A 20,496-nucleotide genomic window follows, 5' to 3' on the forward strand; every position below is an offset into this window, starting at 1 on the left:
GCCACCCAAAAGGTGGCACGGGCATGAATAGCCCGTAAGTAGTGGCTCTTTTGAGCCATTACCAGTATTAAGAGCTTATACTGGAGATCTGTGGAGGTGCGACTGCACCCTGCGTGACGGGAGATGTCTCCCGTCAACATAATTACTTAGGAAATCTGTCTTTTTAAACCATAAGTAGTTATCCCTATATCGAGACGTTTTCTATGGAACGTGAGGGAGGCGGTTGAGGGTCCCGCCGGTAGATGACAGCGTGAGGGAGGCGGTTGAGGGTCCCGCAGGTAGATGGCAGCGTGAGGGAGGCGGTTGAGGGTCCCGCAGGTAGATGGCAGCGTGAGGGAGGCGGTTGAGGGTCCCGCCGGTAGATGGCAGCGTGAGGGAGGCGGTTGAGGGTCCCGCAGGTAGATGGCAGCGTGAGGGAGGCGGTTGAGGGTCCCGCCGGTAGATGGCAGCGTGAGGGAGGCGGTTGAGGGTCCCGCCGGTAGATGGCAGCGTGTCCCACACTTGCTCCTCTCTCTCACTGTAAACAAACATCCTTGGCGGTGTTCCTCCTCGGCGGTGATTCCTCGCTGGCTTAGATTTGCTGAGGATTGGTAGGGCATATACGGCTTATCCCCGTCGGTGCCTGTATAATAATAACAACTACAACAACCTTTATTTGAGGTTTGAATTAGAGTGCGGAGCCCGGACGGTGGGGCAGTGCAGTGTTGCCTTCGTGGCCGTCACTCACAGTCGTCAATATGAGATAACCTTCACGCAAACTGCACTAACCATCAAGAACAACTGTGCGTGGCGATACAGAAGAATATACTGCACCACGTAGCAAGAGTATAGAAGAGTTGAGGGGCTCTTAGAACACCACAATGTCGATTGAAATTGAATCGGCGGAGTGAGTATTCTAGTTGTTTGATATATCCTTGTCAGGCCGAGGGCGTTGGTAATCATCTGAGTAATAACTCCCTGCCTAACCTGAGGAGTGCTAAATTGTAATTTTTTCTAACTTGCGACTAAATTAAGATGTCCAGTTATTCACGTAGTCTAACCTAGTTTCTATATATCTAACCTAGCTTATGTATCAGAGCCAAATCTAGCCTGACTCCCAATAAGTTTTTAAAGTGTGGGTAATTGGAAGGAATGATTGTTCATAATACTGGCACAGTGCTATTTGTATAAAGTGTAAACTTGTTCTAAAGTCATTTTGTATGTTTACCAAGTCATGCTTTGTAGTCATACTGGCTTAGCAAATTTTTATGATAGTTTCCTGTCTTTTATCAACTCATACTAGCTAGCTTGCTCCCTGCATTGTGTGTTGCACTGGGTCACTCGGTATGCAGCGCAAGTCACCTTCCTTCTCATTCAGAACCCCCATACATACCGCAGGCCCCCCATCACCACTTCAACCCCCATCGGCACCACTACAACCCTTATTGTCACTACCACTGCAGCCCCCCGTCATCACCACCTCTGCAACCCCCTATTGTCACTAAAAAAAAAAAAAAAAATCACCGCAACCTATATCATTATCCCTTATAACACCCATCAAATTTCCATCCTTAATGCCTTAATACATACCTGGACCTCCCCTCAAGCACATACCTGGACCCACATTAACTCAGGAACTTGTATACCAATAGATTGACAGTTGAGAGGCAGGACCAAAGAGCCAAAGCTCAACCTCTGCAAGCACAACTATGGGAGTACATCACCATAGCCACCACATTACAGTACTACCAATCACGTACTCATCCTATTCATACTACAGTATTCAAATTCAGATGTCCCACATAACACCCACACCCATTCCTCAGCCATCTCCCATCCACCTCTCAACCCACAGACCCAAGTAACCAACTAACTGATTAACACATAATCCCAAAACAGTACCTCTGAACAATAATAATCAAAATTCAGTGGAGCCTCGATTAATGAGTTTAATCCGTTCTGGCACCTAGCTCGTTGTGTGGAAAAACTCGTCTTTAGAAACGAATTTCCTCATTTAAAATAATGGAAATAAATTAAATCCGTTCCACTCCTAAAAACATCCATACTTGTATGACATTTTATAATGTAAATATAATACTGCACATGTAATTATAAATGTTTTGTTTTACTGTTTTCATGTGTACTTTACCTTATGAAGAGTCATTGTTGGCTTGAGGGAGACGATGGGGAGGTGGGAAGGAGGAGAGGGGTTATGGTGTGGAAGGAGAATCCACCTCTAAATTAGGCGGCCTCTCTCTTCTTGGGAATTTCACCCCACTGGGACTGGGTTGTAGTTCACTATCACTTGCTGGTCTTTATTTTTGCAAAGAATGAGTCTATTGACAATTGCTTTTGTCTTTGTTTTAGGATGTCCCTAAAACGAGACAGCAAATTGTCATTAACCCTTAAATGGCGCATAGCTATATACCATTTGACACCCACAGGCGCATACCAAAAAAAAAAAAAAAAAAAAAAATATTTTTTTTTCTTCCTAACCTGTTAATTTGTGTTCACTGATCACAGGAAAAATAATAAAAAAATCGTAAGTGGCATATATTGCCCACTATAGGGCGGGGAAGTGTGGCAAAAATCAGGCGCTGACTGAGCGTGCGTCCCAGGCGGTCTGTTGATCGCCAGCTGTCAGGCCAGAGTTTCCACAAAGAGATAATTACCTAATTATTTCAATGTCTCTGATTGATTTTTCGTAGTTTTTTTGCTGTAATATTATTCAATAGTGTGTAGTGTGATATATTTATATAATAAAATGAGTGAATCATCGCTGTACTCAAAAATATGGTGTGCATATTGTTGATTCAATTATGTTCATCAAACAGTGAACAAATACTTTGTCGGTTATTACACTATATCCACAGGTTATATATAAGTATCTGCATGTTTTGTTCACCATGACAAACCACTAAGTTGGTATGCTGAGTGGCAGTGGCAGTGGCAGGCAGTGACTGGCTGCCACTGGCTGCCACTGGCTGCCACTCCCTCCCTCACCTCACCTCACCTGACTTGCCACCATTCTCCACCCACTATACTGTTTTTGCTTTTATATACAGACGTTATATATAAGTATTTACATGTTTTGTTCACCATAACTGTACATCTAAGCTTGTATGGTGAGTAAAGGCAGAGAGACGTAGCTACTCACACAGTCAGCTGGTGGCAGCCGCTTTCAAGGCCAGACGCACTAATATTTCTCCTACAACAATACTGTTTGTGGGGTTATTACGCTATATACACACATTATATATAAATATCTACCTGTTTTATTCACCATACTTGTACAAGTAAACTGGTATGGTGCCCAAAGACCATCGTGGTCATCAGTAAACAACATGATAAGTCCTGCAGACGACGCTCCACCCTCACCAAAATGGCGGCTCCCAACCTCCTACTCTCGCTGTTATCTCACACTATACACACTTTATATATAAGTATCTACATTTGTGTTCACCACAGTGAACCACTAAGCTGGTATGGTGAGTGCAGTCAATAAAAGGTGGCCACACACACTCAAAAGACAATGCCACCATCCTCCCTCCCACAGCATTACTCCTCCCTCCATGGCGCACAGCGCCAAATATCACCACAATCCTGCTATTATCAGAACCCTGGTCAGTTTTATCACAGTCAGGGGTCTTCTGTAATAATATCATCGCTACATAATAGCATGAACAAGTATATTATGGCATTTTTGGCGATGATGTGGTCACAAGCTGAACAGCAGTGCTGTGAGCTCATGCTGCGTGCGTCAGGCTTGGTAGCTGACTCAATACTGAGGCCCCTAACACCCGGGAGTTTGGCCCACGATTTTTTTTTTAAATGGCGTCTGTTTACAAGAGCCCTGATGAAGGTGTGGTGAACCCCGTGTATCCGCGGGCCGTTTAAATCTTGCGTAGTACTCCAAAGCATCACATGATGCGATGCGCAATTTACTGCAAGTCGGTCAAAGCATCATATGATGCGATGCGCAACTGAAGGGTTAAACATGTTCACACACCGGGTTGTCACTGCTTTATCAGGGTGATGCTTTTCCAAGAAAGCAGTCACCTTTTCAAACATTCCCAACACTTCCCTGATCTCACTGGAAGAGGCAGCATCCTCCCTTACCTCCTCATCCCCTTACTAATAGTGCAAATTGTTGAAGACCTGCCATACTCCCTTGTGAGATCAGTCACACAGACACCACGCTCATACAATACAATACAATACAATTTTATTTAGGTAAGGTACATACATACAATAAATATTTACAAGGATTGTTTGACTTATAGGTATAGCTAGTACATACAATGCCTAAAGCCACTATTACGCAAAGCGTTTCGGGCATAATGAACTCATGCTTTGCTATAGTTTCCTTCTTCAAATCCACAGTAATTGTCTCTTTCTTCCTCTTAACAACACTATCTTTAGCAAGCAGTTTTTTTGACGACGATTTCGTGCATCACAAATTGTAGTCACAAAACCACAAAAAAAAAAAAGAAATGTGCAAATAAATGCAGAGGGATGCTTGTCGTGCGCGATACAACAACAACACTGGCGTCGGAGGCGTCTGAGAATTTGTGAGAACCAGCGAGATGCTAGGAAGCACCATGTGGTTTCGCTCATTAATAGAGGTGAAGCTCGTCAATAGAGACAAATTTGCTGCGAGTGGCTCGCTTGTTACTCAAAATGCTCATAGATAGAGCCGTTCGTTACTCGTGGTTCCACTGTATACCCAACTCCAGAAACCCCCCATCAACTCCAGAAACCCCCCCATCAACTCCAGAAACCCTCCATCAACTCCAGGAAACCCCCCATCAACTCCAGGAAACCCCCCATCAACTCCAGAAACCCCACATCAACTCCAGAAACCCCCCATCAACTCCATAAACCCCAACTTCCACCACCACCTTACTATCGATAGCCCTACCTTAATAAAAGGACAGTAGCACCTTGTGTAGTGACAGGGTTGAAAGGTTGAGATATTTTCATCTCTTCTACAGAAAGATTTTAAATACTGATGCTCCTCCTATATTTTAATGCAGATAGGTCATTTAAAATGTTTTTAAAATGCCAATCTTAGTCTCCTTTTTGCATACAAAGACACTTTTTATTTGTATTTATCTTGGCAGTGTCATCCGTCTGATTCAGCAGTATCTCAAGGAGAACAATCTTGGGAGAACCCTGCGTGCCCTGCAGGAGGAAACTTCAATCACCCTCAATACTGTTGACTCTGTTGAGAGTTTCATGGCAGACATTAACCAAGGTCATTGGGATACTGTACTCAAGGCTATCCAAACCCTCAAACTTCCTGATAAGAAACTAATAGATTTATATGAGCAGGTATGTATTTGAAGTACTGTACTTTACACGTTATGACTGGTGGTATTGTAAGGTAGAAAATGGGATTACATTGAAAGTATTATGCAGTAAACTTTGTTTATTATGTGTGTGTGTTTAATGCTGAAAAAGTAAGCATTTTAAAAGTTTCACATCTTCAGTATAGAAACATAAACATACATGTTCTTTGCATGCTTGATTTACTTTGATGGGACTCTATTTCAGATTCATGACACACAGTCACATATCTGAGCTTTCACATTCATTGACTTTCAAAGGTAAGAATTTTCTGTGTCAGAGACAGGGTTCATGAGTAGTCAGACAAGTTGACATTTGGGCATTGGTGTTGTGCAGATATTTTAAAATGGCCCTGCATGGTCATTCAAGGTGCTGAAGCCAGTGGAGAAAAGCTCATTCCAAGCTATAATGACTGTTAAAAAGGTACATCCATAAAGAATGAAAACCATGTCAAATCCTAACATAACTATCAGGTGAGGCTCCACAACTGCTGTTACAGCTTGTCTTGCCAAAACCTGCCACTCATGATCAGGTGGCAGCCCCATGCTTACCCAGAGTTCCCAAATCCAGATCATATTACTTTTACTAAGTCCATTGAAGACTTGTTTATGTGATCAGTGACCAAAAAGACACATTTACCTTCATGTGTGGGAGGCAGTTGTCGAACATTTGGCCATCACACTTCCATAGAACTTTTAAGCAGCAATGTGAAGTGGTTTGGCAGGTATTTTGTCTGCTCTTCTCTCTGGCAGGTGTCACTGTCATTTCTGATTATTTTAATTTTTTTATGTTGTTTTTGACAGTTGTTTCAGGAGCACCAACCACATGCTGCCAGATATTTTAGTTTCATATCCGAGAACTTTGGTAGCGCCTGTCCTTGAGTATGATTAGCATTTGTCTTCACCTCCATTCCTTGAGCTGGTGTGAACATTCTTCTGTTTTTGTACAGCTCATCCTCCTCTGAATTCACAGTGATCACTGGATAAGGTGTTAATATTTTTATTCTCCTGTTGCTTTAAGGGTGCCCTCTCATTGGAGAGTTGCATGCTGATGTGTGAATTTTTGTTGATCTTAGCATTTAGACATGGTATTAGTGAGCTGCATACCTTTTGTCAGATTAGTCATGGGCCTTTGATCCTGGGTATTGTGTGGTGAGGATCCAGATGCCTACTAGTAATGGATGAGCCTTTGGCCTTTCAGTGTGTGCCTCTCTGATTGAGGCATGGTTAGTCAATGCATCACAGGCTTTGCCTGGTGGAAGTGGTGCATAATTACCTGCAGGCTATGGGAGATTTTTTCATCTGGCATCTTGTTCTTGAATCCTTGCTCTATACTGCTGTTTAAAAGTTTGGCAGTCCCAGCTTATCAGCAGGGATGTCAAGCTCAGTCGGCTCCATATCAACCCTACAATTCCTAACATAAGAAAATTTGCTACATAAGCATTATAATCGTCTGCTATGTCTGCTACCGACTTTCGAACCTGGGTTTCTGGAGATTCAGGGTACTTGTAGCTTGCTACTTGCTTGATCTTCCTAGTCCTCACATTAGCATTATGTGGTCCTTTGATGACTTATCATGTGTCTAAGAATTATGGTTCTGGTGTCAGGCCCACTCTACTTGGCTCTGCTTGTTATGGATAGTTTAGTCCCCCTCTGGTGGGTTATGGTGAATAAGCCGAGGAAAAATTTTAAGAGGTGGAAATCCATAAAAAAGCGTTGAATGTAATGTAATTTCTCTTTTGGGTTGCACCTCGGTAGTAGCTCCCCATCCCAGCCCTTGTGTCTCAGTTGCCAGCACTGAGTGTGTTGTCATCTGGTAGATGGATTAGTGGGGATTATTTTAGTTCAAAGATTTGTTTGCTAATTAGTTGTTTAAAAAAAAGTTAATGATAGTTAAGTGTTTTGTTATATCTCTTGGTTTTAGGGGTTTTATCTTGGCAGTGGCTTGATCTGTGATCCCATCAAGTTACAAGAGCCTAGTGTCTTGTGTTTGGTGGTGACATCAGCTGATGGGAGCTACCAAGGTACTACCCAGAAATGGGCATTTCATCATACTCAAAGCTTTATCCTTTAGTTTGTACTCAAAAGACATCTTCTCCTGTACCCACCTGTGTAAAAAAAAATTGAGTTAAAATACTATTTCATTTTTCATTGTTTATTTACAGTTTTTAATTCATTTATAGTAAAGACTATACACAACACAGCAAATCTCAAAATTGAGGTACATCGGTCTCGGTTAGCCTCAGTAAACAACATGTTCCGAGACACAACTCACAAATATGAAAATAAATGAATTATAGGTTGGGTGTCTGATTTTGAGCCACTTTGCTGTGACTTACTGTCTGAACCTTTAATTCAATGAAAGCAAGTGGCATCCCCTGCACTATGGTAAAAACAAAAACAAAACAAAAGCATAATCACATACAAAATTCATTCAAACCGCACTATAGAACAAAAAATAATGTAAAAGGATGAGGATGAAAGTATAATATTCCACACACCATCTAGAGGTTATCTAGAGATGATTTCAGGGCTTAGCGTCCCTGCGGCCCGGTCCTCGAGCTGGCCTTCTTTTTATTACAAATCCCCAGGAAGCCGCGCATAGTAGGTGTCTAACTCCTAGTTACTTATTTACTGCTAGGTGAACAGGGCCATCAGCATGAAAAAAATTCTGCCCATTTGTTTCCACCTCCGCCGGGGATCGAACCCAGAATCTTAGGACTACGAATCCCGAGCGCTGTCCACTCAGCTGTCAGGCCCCATCATTGAATGTCTTTTAATGTCAGGCAATATTTAATGAGGTATATTGTACCTCACCTCCTTCCTGCCCTGATAACCATAGTTATCCTTATGCTAGTCCCAAGTTATTTGGATGTTAATAACTACTATATTTAATGTAGTGTTATAGAATTTAAATTCCAATTTGGTAGAAGACAGTATTAGTACAGTATGTGATGTTTCACTCTGATAAGGACTTTCTTAAATTTGGTTTTGTCCTAAGAATGGAATGTTATTTACCAATAAAATTGTCTCCTAATCTAGTGTTTCAAACTTGACATTTGTATCAGTGCTTAATGCTTTCTCCGTACCTCATGTTGGAATATGAGCATTTTTCAGTGTGACAAGTTATATGTTCATGAAAATATCACGCATGATTAATTGATATTTTTGTTTATATATAAGATTTAGGTAATGAATAATGTTAACCAGTAATGACCAACAGGTTGTTCTGGAGCTGATTGAGCTGCGTGAACTAGGAGCTGCTAAGTCTGTCCTGCGCAACACTGATCCTCTCATCATGTTGAAACAAACTGTGCCTGAAAGGTAATGCCATTTTTTATTCAATCGCTCAATAAGTTTCCATATGTATAGCTGTGACATATCTCTGTAAGTGCTCAGTTTGAACAATTGGTGTTGTAGTTGATATGTTACTCGGCCTTCTGACATTTTGTTTAGCCTTTTAGTTAACTTGTTCTAAGCATTCTAAATTCTTATTATGTTTTCAAATTTCATTTAAATAAAAATCATGAGCAGCACAAATATTTACGTAAATAAAAATGGATTTAAATTGAATCTTGATACTTGAAGTTTGAAATTTTAGACTGAATGTGCTGTACATTTTTAAACACAGTGCAACCTCCAAATCTGAGTCTCCAAATAACATGTTGATCAGACCACACACTAGAAGGTGAAGGGACGATGGCGTTTCGGTCCGTCCTAGACCATTCTCAAGTCGATTGTCAAAGATCGATCTCCAAATAACATAATCATCCAAATAACAGTCAAATTTTGCTGATGGACAAGGTTTTGCAATCAATGAAAATCTGGATCAACTCGTGATCTGGCTACTTTACATGTTTTCCAGGTTGGAGATGTATATGGGCTGACTCCTCCTGGCTCCCATGTGGCTCATTTAGCCCTGGTTTCTCACCCTTCTAGCTCATTGTCCCACTCCTCGTCCCTTCCCAAATCTCTACCTCTTTCAGCAAATCAGCAGCTTGATCTATTTGCATGGGTCAATGCACTCTGCTGACCTTTATGTATAGTTTTTAGGCCTTGTTTACCATTGATTGTGGGATGGGTAAAGTTGCTCGAAGCTTCTGAGTTCCTTTGGCTTGTAGAGAGCTTAGATTCTGGTCCTGGTAGACTTGGGTAGATCTCAGAGGCCTGGTGTGATTTACTGTCAGGATTCTGTAGCTCCTGATGTAAATCAGGAGCTACAGACAAAAGAGTTTCACTACATTCAATGCTCATTTTTCCCAGGCTAATATTTTCCCCTCTCCATGAAGGTGGGGAAACAAGGTAATGATGAATAAAACTGACCTTGGAGAGTATCTATTATTTTTCTCACAAGCACCTTAACAGAATATGATGTGATCCAGCTTGATAAAGGGTATCAATAAAACACATCTCAATCAAATTTTTGTAGCTTATTGTAAATACTTTGCAATAGCTTGTCCGATGATGCATGACAGGTTTGTAAATTAGTTATCTTGAGGTTATCTTGAAATGATTTCGGGGCTTTAGTGTCCCCGCGGCCCGGTCCTCACCCAAGCCTCCACCCCCAGAAAGCAGCCCGTGACAGCTGACTAACACCCAGGTCTCTATTTTACTGCTAGGTAACAGGGGCATAGGGTGAAAGAAACTGCCCATTGTTTCTCGCCGAGTAGCTGAATCTGGGATTTGAATGATTACAAATTAATTTTTCCTTGAAGGCAAAATGTTTAGAATAACAGTAAGGCACCAAGCATAAGGGAAGAGGAGGAGCTCAGACAATATGTAATGGAAAATGGAAAAGTCTCAAGAGTACATAATTGAAGGACATGTTTTGGTGTCTTTCCTATCATTTTTGCTTCTAAAAAAAAAAAAAAGTTACTAATGGTTGCATGGCATTTGCAATATTTTCTGTTCAGAATGTTTTACTAAACTAATTTCTACATATTTGGTTTTTAATCAGTTATTTTAGGTATTATAAACTTAAAAACAGCTATTGCAGAGTTTTCACAAGATTGTGAGGATTCAGATTTTCACAAGATTGTGAGGATTCAGATTTTCACAAGATTCACAAGTATATGATGGGATAAACCCATCATATACTCATAAACACAACAAAATAAAGTGACTGCTTAAAAGAAATCAGGCAACCGTGGGTAAACATGACAGCATTGTGGTAGTGTCTGACCACCATTCCAGTCACTTGCAGTTGCGACCAGCCTGCCCTCTCATGCCGGAGCTGCCTGTCCAGAGCCCCATAACCCCCAAGTATAAAGGGAATTGAGAGTTATTTCAGACCCACCAGGAAAACATTTCATTGTATTCAATATTTAATACAGTAATCCCCGATTGCTTAAGGGATTGGGCACCACTCATTACTTCTGTTCTATCCCAGGTCCTTGTCCTCAGTCCTTCTATGTGCTATATAGTCGCACTGATTTAGCACAACCCCCAGATAATTATCTTACCTTACCACTCTTTCAGGTATGTTCACTTGGAAAACTTAATAGCACGTTCATACTTTGATCCTCGTGAGGCCTATCCGGAGGGTGTAACAAAAGAACGGCGCAGAGCTGCTATTGCAGCTGCACTCGCTGGCGAGGTTTCAGTGGTACCTCCCTCACGTTTATTGGCTCTACTGGGACAGGCCTTAAAATGGCAGCAACACCAAGGATTATTGCCACCTGGTTAGTTGTATGACTTATGTTCTTATACTTTGTGAATAAGGTTGTTGGTGGCCACTTGAGACGGGTATTGGTGTGCCAAGTGGCCACTTGAGACAGGTATTGGTGTGCCAAGTGGCCACTTGAGACAGGTATTGGTGTGCCAAGTGGCCACTTGAGACAGGTATTGGTGTGCCAAGTGGCCACTTGAGACAGGTATTGGTGTGCCAAGTGGCCACTTGAGACAGGTATTGGTGTGCCAAGTGGCCACTTGAGACAGGTATTGGTGTGCCAAGTGGTCACTTGAGACAGGTATTGGTGTGCCAAGTGGCCACTTGAGACAGGTATTGGTGTGCCAAGTGGCCACTTGAGACAGGTATTGGTGTGCCAAGTGGCCACTTGAGACAGGTATTGGTGTGTCAAGTGGCCACTTGAGACAGGTATTGGTGTGCCAAGTGGCCACTTGAGACAGGTATTGATGTGCCAAGTGAAATAACAAAATGCCATTATTTACTTTTCAAAGCTATGGTATGAATTGAAGAGAAGCTTATCTAAGAAATGACCACAATTATATCTGTAGACGTATTACTGAAAATATCTTACCATGTTATTGATTGAAGTTACTGTGCATTATATGAGAGTGGCAACTTTAGTGTTGGTTCTCAACACGATAGTTATTTCACTCATTTTAAAAGTATTATGAGCAATATAACATGTATTTTATAATCTATATAATACCCACTTTTTAATAATATTGCACATTCTTATGGGTACCAAGTATGCCAGGATAAGTTCAAAATACAAATGACCAAGAACTGAAATCTACCAGCCAATATTTCAGTTACTGTACTTGTATTTTGGGGGCCACTGAATGTTGACAGTCGGACTATATTGTTTGTTTAGTTCATTGATTATGCACCTCATGCCCATCCTGTGAACAGTAGTGAAAAAGGTTACAGATACATATAATTGGCTCGGGAATTTAACCCCATCCATTAGTTTTTAGGATACACAATGTTATGTTGTTTTATTTGAAGTCCAGTACATTGACTGGGATGCATAGTAATATATATTACCGTGTGGCGGCCAACATAAAGCAGCAATGTATGAGTGACAGCCTTTGTGGTGCGGGGGTACCACACTCAATGCACGCCTCGATGGTAGTTTCAGTCAAGTTTGAGCCTTGGCCAGGAAGGGTCGATTTGGTACTGATCTTTAACTGTTCACCCTTTGATTTGGCATTAATTGAGGACATGGTTGTCAATGATTGGTAGGTCATTCTCTAGGAAACACTAGTAGGATAAAGCTTAAGGTGAACTATAGCAAGAAAAAGCACTAAACCTGCTCGAGATTTAAAAGTTGTCTACTCCTGTATTCATCTGTGTAAAAAAAAATAAAAAATAGTGTTATCTCTGCTGGCAATAGATAACTCTGGGCGGTTTTATCATTTTGGATAGTCTGCGATCCTCTATGGACGAACCCAATTTTGATCGTGGTTTCCATTAGGCCATGCAAGACCAGGCAGAGGCCTTGTACTGTAATGTTATGAAGTGTGTGTGGTACCAGAACCATACACCTGGGGACCTGCATTCTTAAGAATTTGTTTAGCATGAGACTTTCATGAAATGCTGTATGATTCCATTCACTTGGGCTCTAGGAGATTTGAGTCGTGGACCCCATGCATGTGAGGCTGAAGCTCTATCAAAGTTTATTTCCTCGGAAGTGTGGATGACAATTTATGACGCGGGTGTGGATCACCAATTCCTTGGAGCTTCAGTAGTAGTCAGGGAAAGTAAAAAAAATTCCAGTTTGGCAGCAGGCTGCTGCTGCTTCTGGAAACTTTGCTTATTAAGACTACTCAATAGCTCAGTTGATAGAGTTTCGGCCTCACACGCGTGGGGTTCGTGGTTCAAGTCTCCTAGAGCCCAGGTGAATGGAATGTTTATTTCCACAGAAGTGTAGATGACAATTTACTGTATGATGATCAGCTTGAAGAAATTCCAACATCTTTTAAGTGGTCACTGGATATAAGAAATTCAGATCTATTCTTAAAATGGAAATGATAAAATGAATCTAAAAATTTAATATTTAATCTAATATTTAAAAGAGCATAATACGGCACATGTGTCCTCGACCTTGAAAATGATAGGATAGATTATGAATTTTCAAAACGAGGGATGGCTCATCAATTTTGACACTTTACTGGTAAAATAAAAGAATGTACTGAGAAAACTGTTTTGACGGTTCACAAACGTATTGACTTTCAGGCACTCAGATTGATTTATTCCGTGGTAAGGCAGCCATGAGGGAACAGGAGGATGAGAAGGTACCTACGCAACAAGCACGTTTCATACGTTTCCCCCAGAAAGCCCATGTAGAGAGTGCACACTTCAGCCCCGATGGCCAGTACCTTGTCACTGGAAGCTTTGATGGCATCATAGAAGTGTGGAACTTCACAACTGGTGAGATTATTTTGTGGTTAAGTATGTAAGAAGAATGTTTAAGATTATTAATGGTTAATTGGTGTGAGAGAGATGACTAATGAAAATGAATGTAGTGAAAATAATAATAATAATTGGGAGAGAAGAAAATTCTCTGTTGAATCAGTATGAATATATTGCTGGAATTTGTTGATGGGGTTGAATTCCCAGGATGAGTGATTGATTGGATTATTTGCCAACACAAATTAGGGATTTATTTATTTAGATTATATTAGTGATTTATTTATTTATTTATTTTGCATGAAGTTAAGAACAAAGCATGTGAAAAAGAATGTGAGGCAGCAGTTAGGAATCATTAACTGTATGATGAATACAATATTTTATTTGTGGGAAATCACATAGTACAAGTATTGAACACCTAATGTGTTAAACAGCCAAGATTCTGCTGTGGATAATTTTGTGGATTGTGGTAGTATTAGCTGCATGTGATGCTGGTAAATATAAAAAGTGGTGTGGGAGGTTGCCATAGAATATCTTTTTAATTCTTTTTAGTACACTTCTCTTCCACTTTCTTTGGCTAAGGGCCTCCCTACTCATGAATGTGGGCAATGGAGTCATGGTGGTGATAGTTTTTTTTCTTTTTGTGTTAGGTAAGATTCGCAAAGATTTGAAGTACCAAGAAAAAGATTCGTATATGATGATGGAAGCAGCTGTTTTGAGTCTGGCCTTCAGTAGGGACTCTGAGATGTTGGCAAGTGGCTCACAAGGAGGGCAAGTTAAGGTATGTATGTTTTATTAAATGTATTTGACCATAAGATGATGGATAATAACAGGATAAAAGTTACTTTATCCTACTGTACTTTACTTTAGATTGTGTACTGGGATTGTTAAACATTTTCAGATCTAAATCACTCAAATCTTACATTGAGGCAAGATCTATTCTTGGTCCTTTGGACAAGATCAAGAACATCATGAGCTTGAAAAAATCAGTACGAGCTACGGGGAGGCTTGTTTGCTCCCAGTGTGCAGGTTCGAATCCTCCTTGTGGCTTCTGCCGATTTACTCGCCGATACATTACGTCAATGTGATTTCTTTGTGCATTAGCTTGAGCTGTATTTTGTAAGCTTAAAATTGGTTATCACTCATATTCACAACTGTATACAGTAGTATTATATTTGACTGTATTTTAGTATGTTTATCAGTGCACATGTTACTCTACAGGTGTGGAGAGTAAGCACTGGCCAATGCTTACGGAAAATTGAAAGAGCACATTCTGAAGGCGTAACATCGCTTGCATTTAATAAAGACAACAGTCAAGTTATGTCCACATCCTTTGATAACACATTAAGGTCAGTACAAGGTTTCATTTAAATTGCTAAAATAATGAGCGTAATAAGTACCATTACATGGTCTATACATTATTATTAGTATAGGGAGGTAGTCAGAGATCAAATGTCTTGTGAAACACCATAGTGAGAGTGCTTGTTTTCTCTTGTAATTGAACTTACGGGTGTTGAGAATACGGGAAAACGTGTGTGTGTGTGTGTGGGGAGTGTAGAGGGACCTGCACATGTGTAAGCATGACTCTACACGGAGGAACAAGTTGATACAAAACAGACTCGGTGGTGGCTGGAATAGAACCTGTGCAGGTCAAGTGTATGGTGTTGCCTGCAGATTTTTTTTTTTTTTTTTTAGTATCCAGTAAAGTAATATTATGTATTGTTGTTTCATTCTGTTCATTGACTGATTTGTTAAGGTGTAAATAATAAAAGGTTGAATGAAAATATATATAGGGCTACCAATTCTAACCAAAGCTGCAAATATCAAGGTTCTTTTGTATCTTCAAATGTATGAAACATTGGTGTGCTGCTAATTCTAACCAAAGCTGCAAATATCAAGGTTCTTTTATATCTACAAATGTATGAAACATTGGTGTGCTGCTAATGCGTTCTTCCATTTTAATATCCATTAAAAGCAATTGAAAATAAAATGCGTTTGAAATAACTTGATGTCAACCATGAAGATTTTTCTCTTGTATTTTTCTCTTGTATTTTCTCTTGTATTTTTCTCTTGTATTTTCTCTTGTGAAGATTTTTCTCTTGTAATGTATCTTTATCTTTTATCAATTCTGATTGAAATTACCTACTTAAAATTATCTGCTAGATTAAGGACCTGCCCGAAACGCTGTGCGTACTAGTGGCTTTACAAGAATGTAAATACTGTACTACCCAATGTACCTTCTTGTATATATATAAATAAAATAAAATAAAATAAAATTAAGCTAATTGTTGCAATACTCAAATATTAAAATCAAGGCAGTGTTGGAGATGGTGCCTGTATGATGGTGGTGATTATTCTTATGAAATGGAGATAGTGTGTCGGATGTAGCTTGATATTTAAGTAGCCAAAACAGAGATAAATATTGATGATGTAGCTTTATCAGTGTGAAGTATGTTGTGTGTCCATATGTGATTTGGCTAAGAGGACTGGGAAGCCTCCCCAATTTATGATTGCTGATCAATTATTATCCAAAACATTGTTCACTTATTATCCAATGTGTAACAAACTACAGAAACTTTAAGTGTCCTAAGCATATGAGAGAGAGTAAATGAATGAGCATGAGCAGAATTACATGTGTTTATGATTTTGCAATGCAGATGTTCCAAATTTATGATATTGCTTGTCTGTGGACAGGTATGTAACATGGACAGGTGTGGACAGGTATGTAACTGAAGAAATAGTTAGAGATTACTCCTGTTGTCTTCTGTGGTAATTTATCACCAAGTTATTTAATTGGGTCCTTGAATGCAAGGCTCATTAAAGTGAATTTATTAGTTTTGTAATCAAAGCTGTTTTTCTTCTAGAATACATGGATTGAAGTCTGGGAAGACTTTAAAAGAGTTCCGTGGTCATTCGTCCTTCGTGAACCAGGCAACCTTTACTCAAGATGGTCATAATATTATAAGGTTGGTCACTAGATTATTATAGTCATAGGTTATCTCTGTATATATATTTAATTTGTATATCTTTCAGTAGCTCATTATCTTTTAAAGTGCTTCAGTCAATTTAGTTTCTCTCACAAATGAGAAATAACAAATAATTGGTGTAGATATGTAGAATTAACTGTAGGAGGCGGTTGTGTATGCTTAAACCACTGGAAAGTTTTAAAACCATTTATAATCAAATGTACAAGGAATAATTGTAGTAAGAGTGACACAAATTTCTATATAACATAGAAAAACACCTGTCTTACAACATTGTTGGTGATATAAATAATAAATTATGTTCAGTACATACTATATCATTGCTCCATTTCTCATTTTCATGGAGTGGAGAGGCATCATCATCATCATCATGAAGAAAATACAGGAACAATATTATGTAACAATGTTAGATATTATAAAAAAAATGACTATAGTTTAAGCTAGATATTAAGCTTTAAGTTTCTTTTTTGTGTGTGTGTATTTTGGTTTTCTCTGTAGAGAGAACTCTCTCTTGAGCTCTCTTGCTGTTTCTCATGAACAGCTGTTGTGTTTGTGTTTTTGTTTAAATCTATTAATGTCTGTTAATGTATTTATTTTTTTAATAGTGCATCATCTGATGGGACTGTGAAAGTGTGGTCAGTGAAAACTACAGAGTGTATTGCAACCTTCAAATCATTAGCTGGTGTCACTTCAGCTGATCTCCCTGTTTATTCAGTCCATATTCTCCCAAAGAATCCTGACCATATTGTAGTGTGCAATCGCTCCAACACTGTAACTATCATGAATATGCAGGTAAGATATTTATACCAATTGTGTAACTAATTCAACAACACTCGTGCACTTTTCTATAAAGTTAAATTTTTTAATGCAGTAACTGTAATTTCTGCAGCTACAAATTGACAAACAAATACATTGTTTTTACATAGTACACACACACATTCAGAGAACAAACACACAAAAACACACACACTGTGTGCGTCTGCCAGTATATTACTTGTAGCATACATATTCACATATTGCCAATGACTTTTTTTTTCAGGGACAGACTGTGCGTTCTCTATCCTCTGGTAAACGAGAGGGTGGTGACTTTGTTGTATGTGTCGTTTCACCCCGTGGAGAGTGGATCTTCTGTGTTGGTGAGGACCATGTCTTGTACTGCTTCTCTACTTCCACTGGCAAGTTGGAGAGAACACTTAATGTAAGTATCAGTTATGTGCACCAGAATTACTTGTTCAGAAAAATAAAGATTTTTCCTTTTTATTTTTTTGTTAGAAGACAAATGATATTTGAACAAATCCACAAGGGCTGTGACGAGGATTCGAACCTGTGTCCGGGAGCATCCCAGACACTGCCTTAATCGACTGAGCTACGACAGGGTAAAAGAGTTGAAGAGTTGAAAAAGGATTTGTTCATTTGATGCATCACGTTAATGTGATCTGTGTGTGTAACAAATGATATTTGTAGAGAGTACTGTATTTAAATTTCTTTATACACTCATGTTTGTTTGCATTTACAACTTAGTAGCACAATTGATTGGTCAATTGCTGCCTAATATTTATTTTCTCAATGGGCAAGCAAAAGTACTTATGTTGCCAATATATTCTGAGCCACCACGCTTCTTGCACTCCGGAAACCGGCTGCAGGACAACAGGTGAGCTCTGTTATGGGCTATTACGACCCAGTTGCCTAAAATGATGCTGTCTCGGCAACATACTGACAAACTGTATATGATCTCCCCACTTGAGCTTCTGAGGAATTTTCATATACAGTATATCTCTTGGAACAGCTGTGTTGTAAACATGTGTTTGGTTTTTGTAGCCCGTCTGAAAGGTGGCGATCAGTTTAGCTTTTACTGTAGAAGAAATAATGGCCATTGAGTAATTTTGCTAGCTGAGCTAAATATTTGCAGCCTTACTGGACAAATTCAGCCCAATGAAAATCCCAGTTATCAAATAGATTAAATAAAAATAGAAATTGATATCTTCTGGGAGTGGTTTTTGGCCCCGAGGAGGGTTCATTGGCGTCCTTCCTATTTGATGCCTTCTGCGAGTTTTTTTTGCTTTGTACTGTTTCTGTATTTGTCTTTCTTTTCTAGTCTTCCATATTTTTACACTTCCCTGTTTTCCTTTAGGGGAAAAAGAGGAAAAGCTGTTCGCGTACCATTTTCTGTACACATGACTATTCGTGTTCAGCTTGGGGGAGCTTCTGAGGGCCTTATCAGAAAAAAAGGGAGATTTCACTACATTCTGTGCTTTGTTTTCTGTCCTCAGGTTCATGAGCAGTCTGTTATTGGAATGACCCATCACCCTCACCAGAACCTGCTGGCTACTTACAGTGAAGAAGGTCTACTCAAATTGTGGAAGCCTTAATCTTGACCCTCCAGTTACTGGTGATGTATTCTTTAAATGCACATGCATCATTCATATGGATTTGTAAGGCAGATTTGAAAGAAATTAACTGATTTTTTAGGCACTTTATTATTAAGTGTTGATTATGTAATTTTGTACTAGTGATCTTGATACTAGTATAATAATTCAAACTTTTGTGGAGTATTTTGTATACGCCAGTTTTTAGACGCAGTATACGGTAGTGTCAATATTTACATGGGCAATTATACAAGTTGCTGAATTGTAAAACAAAAAGACAAAATGGAAATGTAAGTAATAAATTAATAACATAGCCATTGTGAATTAAGAACAACTATAAAACGTGTGTGACTATTAAAAATGAAACAGAAGAGTAAAGAATTCTCTCTTGTAATGTTTGGTTTTCATGGAAAATCAAAGACAAAATTGCTCTATAACTTGTTACAAATGTAACAAATTATACACAAAATTGAAAATAGTGGTTGTGTGCAGGTTTTATGTAACCTTGAATAAAACTATATTATTACATATGCAAGTAAAAGGAACCTAAAATGAATAAAATTTGTACTCCTGTTCATTTATTTTTATCCAATTTACATGACTTGTAGAGAGATTTCATTTTAGGGCAGTACAAAGAGTTCTTGCTCTTAACAAATTTTTGGACATTTCAAACCGTTTTAGTGTTCAGTGGAATTAACAGAAGTTCAGTTCAGTGAGGGTTGATCGCCCAAGCCGCTGCCACCAAGCTTTGCCATCAGGATGTGGCAGTGTTACATCCACCTAATCTAATTGTAAATTATTGCATAATTCTATTAAAGTAAATGAAATAAATTGTATGGAATGAGGTATACCAACCTCACTGGAAATTTCAAACTTTATATGGCATATACAGGTATATAATATTGAAAACAGGACACCACAAGCTTTGATCTCATCCTTGGGAAAAAAAAAAACCATTTCATTCATGTCAGAACATTGATAAAAGCAGTGCAGTGTATTGGGTTAACATAGCCTCCTCCATCTGCTTCAAAAGTTGCCATATTTTTAATGCAATGTTGGGGAATAGTAGCACCGAGTAATAGTATATGTAAGGATCAGCCTTTGTTGTTATTACCATGTTCCTCAATGCCATGGGGTAGAAGTAATTATTAAAAGAAGGCACCAAGTCAGGAAGACTATGTAGCACCATCAGTGTTGCTGGATATTTAAAAGGCGATAAATATCACTTGGGATCCTAATACGAGGACAGGAGGACATAAGGAGAGCGATGTCAAAGGTTTCGGATTTACCAAGGATTCTATTGAGGAACAAGTGACCCTGAGGGATATTAGGAAAGCAAGGCTGATGATTGTCCTGAAAATCAGGACATTCTACAAGGTGGTGCATGAATGTATGAGGAACTGTGCAATTCGGACAATAAGGAGCCTGGCAGAGTTCCATTAAGTACCGATGAGTTGAGCGTGTATGACCAAATGGGTAATCAAGCCAAAGTCATTTCCCACCATCTATTATGGTGGTAAGAGGAATGCTAAGGGAATAAATTATCTTTAAGTGCATGAAGTTTGTTACGTGTAACACGAGATCAACAACCCTGCCAATTGTTGCGGATTGAGGAATGAATGACAGGTAGAAATTGGAATAGGGAATGCCTTTTTGGGAAAAAGGTCAAGTGTGGATGGACCCCTTAGTGAGAGTGTCTACATGTTCATTTAAGGTGATAC

The 20,496-nt window shown here is 39.3% G+C and overlaps 1 protein-coding gene across 1 annotated transcript; it reads left to right on the forward strand.

Annotated features, from left to right (window-relative positions):
- Nucleotides 1-458: 458 nt before the first annotated feature.
- On the forward strand, nt 459-19,347 carry Smu1 (Smu1 spliceosomal factor). The gene is made up of 11 exons (XM_045760745.2): nt 459-886; nt 5,103-5,313; nt 8,551-8,651; nt 10,806-11,008; nt 13,252-13,446; nt 14,076-14,206; nt 14,647-14,774; nt 16,290-16,391; nt 17,015-17,201; nt 17,449-17,607; nt 18,680-19,347. Exons 1-11 carry the CDS (start codon nt 861-863, stop codon nt 18,776-18,778), a joined length of 1,542 nt encoding a protein of 513 aa, XP_045616701.1. The 5' UTR covers nt 459-860; the 3' UTR covers nt 18,779-19,347.
- The last annotated feature ends 1,149 nt before the right edge of the window (nt 19,348-20,496 follow it).

The sequence above is a fragment of the Procambarus clarkii genome, chromosome 63 (genome assembly GCF_040958095.1).
Source record: "Procambarus clarkii isolate CNS0578487 chromosome 63, FALCON_Pclarkii_2.0, whole genome shotgun sequence".
Lineage (NCBI taxonomy): Eukaryota > Metazoa > Arthropoda > Malacostraca > Decapoda > Cambaridae > Procambarus > Procambarus clarkii.

Excerpts from the sequence above, each read along its gene's own strand:
- Smu1 (XM_045760745.2), top strand. The coding sequence starts at position 861 with ATGTCGATTGAAATTGAATCGGCGGA. Across the intron at positions 14,775-16,289 it reads TCCTTTGATAACACATTAAG|AATACATGGATTGAAGTCTG; the intron begins GTCAGTACAAGG and ends TTTTTCTTCTAG. Across the intron at positions 17,608-18,679 it reads AGTTGGAGAGAACACTTAAT|GTTCATGAGCAGTCTGTTAT; the intron begins GTAAGTATCAGT and ends TTCTGTCCTCAG.